The 2,894-nt window shown below is 42.0% G+C and overlaps 2 protein-coding genes across 2 annotated transcripts; both read right to left on the reverse strand.

Moving 5' to 3' along the window:
- Positions 1-268: 268 nt before the first annotated feature.
- On the reverse strand, positions 269-1,702 carry LOC118739743. Its single transcript, XM_036471254.1, has one exon. It carries the CDS (start codon positions 1,700-1,702, stop codon positions 269-271), a length of 1,434 nt encoding a protein of 477 aa, XP_036327147.1.
- Positions 1,703-2,282: 580 nt separating this feature from the next.
- Positions 2,283-2,894, reverse strand: LOC118739745 (the record flags this gene model as incomplete). The annotated part of the gene is given in 1 exon segment (XM_036471255.1): positions 2,283-2,894. A coding segment is annotated over 1 exon segment (612 nt), but the record flags the coding sequence as incomplete, so codon positions are not given.

Here is a 2,894-nt window from a genome sequence, read left to right on the forward strand (position 1 = left end):
CAAAACTTTACGACACTCACATATTGACAAGATTTGACCATTTATCTTAATTGTTGAATAATAACGTGGTTATTTCTAATTTTCCAATGGCTGTCTTTATTCTAGAACTTGTGCGAAGTTACAGTAACAAAGGCTAATGAATTTATGATAAAATACGTATACAAGGGTTGCAGTGGTGTACAAAGCAAGGTTGCATTTTGGTGTAATAAAGTATGGAATGTAGAGGTGATTTAATTTCTCATCATACCGCCAGCCCTGAACCATAGTTTCAGCCAGAAGTTGGTAGCAAGGCGATTTTCGTGATCGGTCGTTTATAAGTCCCCTTTCCAGTGCGTACTGTGACAACTCTCACGCACCCGTCGGTACCGGCATGGACTTCTTCGATTTTGCCCAACATCCACTTTGTCGGAGGAACGCTGGGATCCTTGATCACTACGAGTTTTCCAGCTGTAATGTTAGGTTGAGCGGTAGTCCATTTAGTGCGATGTTTTAGGGAAGTTATGTACTCCAAACTCCAGCGTTTCCAAAAACCCTGTGCCATGTTGCGAATATGATTCCATGAAGATTTCAGTGAGAATTTAGTTGATATTGTAGGTTCCGGAATGGCAGTCAATGGCTCTCCAATTAAAAAATGCGATGGCGTCAGTGGGTTTTGGTCTACGTCTGAAATACTACTCAATGGTCTGCTATTCAGTATAGCTTCAATCTGCGTCAACAAAGTGTATAGCTCTTCGAATGATAGTAGGGTTTCACCTATCACTCTTCGTAGATGATGCTTAATGGACTTCACGTTTGACTCCCATATCCCACCTAAATGTGGCGACGAGGGTGGGATGAAGTGCCACGGTGGGCCATATTTAGCCAAGTGAGAATAGGTTTCATGATTGAAAGATTCTTTGAGTAAACTTTTATGCATGTCCGTCAACAAGCGATGAGCACCATGAAAATTGGTGCCATTGTCGCTATACAAATTGCTGCACTTGCCGCGTCGCGAAGTGAAGCGTTTGAATGCCGCAATAAAGGCCTCGCCTGTTAAGTCAGTGACCAATTCAATGTGGATCGCCTTCGTGGACAAACATACGAAAAGACATATGTATGATTTACAAATTCTTGGACGCTTACAGTTGGTCATTTTGATGTTAATCGGTCCTGCGAAATCACATCCTGAGTTTAGAAATGCTCTAGCTGGCTCCAGACGCACTGCTGGCAAATCTGCCATCCGCTGCGCAGAAGTTTGCTTCCGTAGTATGAAGCATTGCTTGCACTGATATACCACGGACCGGATTATATTTCTGGCGCCAATAATCCAATAGCGCTGTCGAACGATAACAAACAGCTCGTTAACCCCTACATGCAGATACATTTTGTGTAGATCTTCGACGATCAGTCTGCTAACATGATGTTTCGGAAGAATGATAGGATGTTTTATATTGTAAGATAATGTAGCGCGCTCAATACGGCCGCCCACACGAAGAACACCCTCAGAATCGATAGATGGTGATAATTGCATAAGTTTGTCCCTCTTATGGGAATTGGTTTTCAATCGTCGAAACGTATCTTCAAAAGATTCCTGCTGAATAGCACGAAATAATGCATAGCGTGCTTTTTGTAGTTCTTTGTGCTCCAAATGAATAGCGTGAATCTCGCGATTATGCCTCAGCTGTGATATGAATCGAAAAACGTATGCGATGACATTGATCATTTTCTGGAATGATGACACCTTATGTGCATAGTCGATAAGAATCGATGACTCTTTTTCACGAGTTATGGTATGTAGTACTGTTTTGCGTTGTTCCAAGATATCATTTGGCAGTTCACATCCTTCTATTGGCGTATGTTTAGGCCAGAATGAGTTTGGCTTCCTCAACCAATCTGGGCCTGTCCACCATAGCTTATGTTGAAGGAGTTGTTCCGGTGTGAGCCCCCGGGATGCACAATTCGCGGGATTTTCCTTTTTTTCAATGTAGTTCCATTTGCTTCTTGATAAACAGTCAAGAATTTCTTCGGTTCTATTTCCGATAAACATTTTCCATAACGATAACCAATGAAGGACAACCTGAGAACCTTCCCAAGCATATATCGTTACGTCTGCGATGTTGAGTAAAACTTTTATCGAATTGTATAAGCGTGTTAACAGGAGCGCGGCACACAGCTCTAAGCGCGGTATAGACACCGCCTTGAGTGGTGCTACTCTTGTCTTTGCAGCAACCATCGAAATTGGCCTTATACCTTCCTTAGTGCATACACTATAGACAACAGCAGCATATGCGGACGTTGGGGCATCACAAAAACAATGAAGTTCGAATTGCATTGCAGGATTCAAAATGTTTCTTGGAATAGATCGCTTCTAACAAATGCAATGTTTCTCGTATATGTCGCCAAGTGCTGCTATCTGGTAGTGGGTCATCCCAGCTGACATTTCTTAACCATATCTCTTGGAAAAGGATTTTAATTTTGACCACAACTGGTGCTAAAAACCCAAAAATATCGAATATGCGAGCAATTTCTGAAAGGATGTGTCGTTTAGTTGCGTTGATTACAGTGGGTGTTCCAACATGAAACGAATACTTATCTGGCTTGGGATTCCAATAAAGACCCAGTATTTTGATGTAGTCTGAACCGCCATTTTTGTGTTTCGAAAACGCCTCACAGTCTTCAGCAGGCACCGTCTGTAGAACTGCCGTGGAGTTGGAGCTCCATTTACGAAGATGAAAGCCTCCAGACTCAAGCAAATTAACTAATTCCGTTTTGAGATTAATAACAGCATCTATGGAATTTCCGCCAGCCATGACATCATCCACATAGATGTTATTACAGATTATGTTAGCTGCATGAGGAAATTTGTTGATGTTGGCCATTGCGAGTTGTTGTAAAACACGAACAGAAAGAAAAGG

Source organism: Rhagoletis pomonella, unplaced genomic scaffold (genome assembly GCF_013731165.1).
Source record: "Rhagoletis pomonella isolate Grant_MI unplaced genomic scaffold, Rhpom_1.0 Rhpom_scaffold_00005, whole genome shotgun sequence".
Taxonomy (NCBI): domain Eukaryota; kingdom Metazoa; phylum Arthropoda; class Insecta; order Diptera; family Tephritidae; genus Rhagoletis; species Rhagoletis pomonella.

Bases quoted from the DNA above. Each gene is read 5' to 3' on its own strand.
- LOC118739743 (XM_036471254.1), bottom strand. From the start codon at position 1,702: ATGATCAATGTCATCGCATACGTTTTTCGATTCATATCACAGCTGAGG.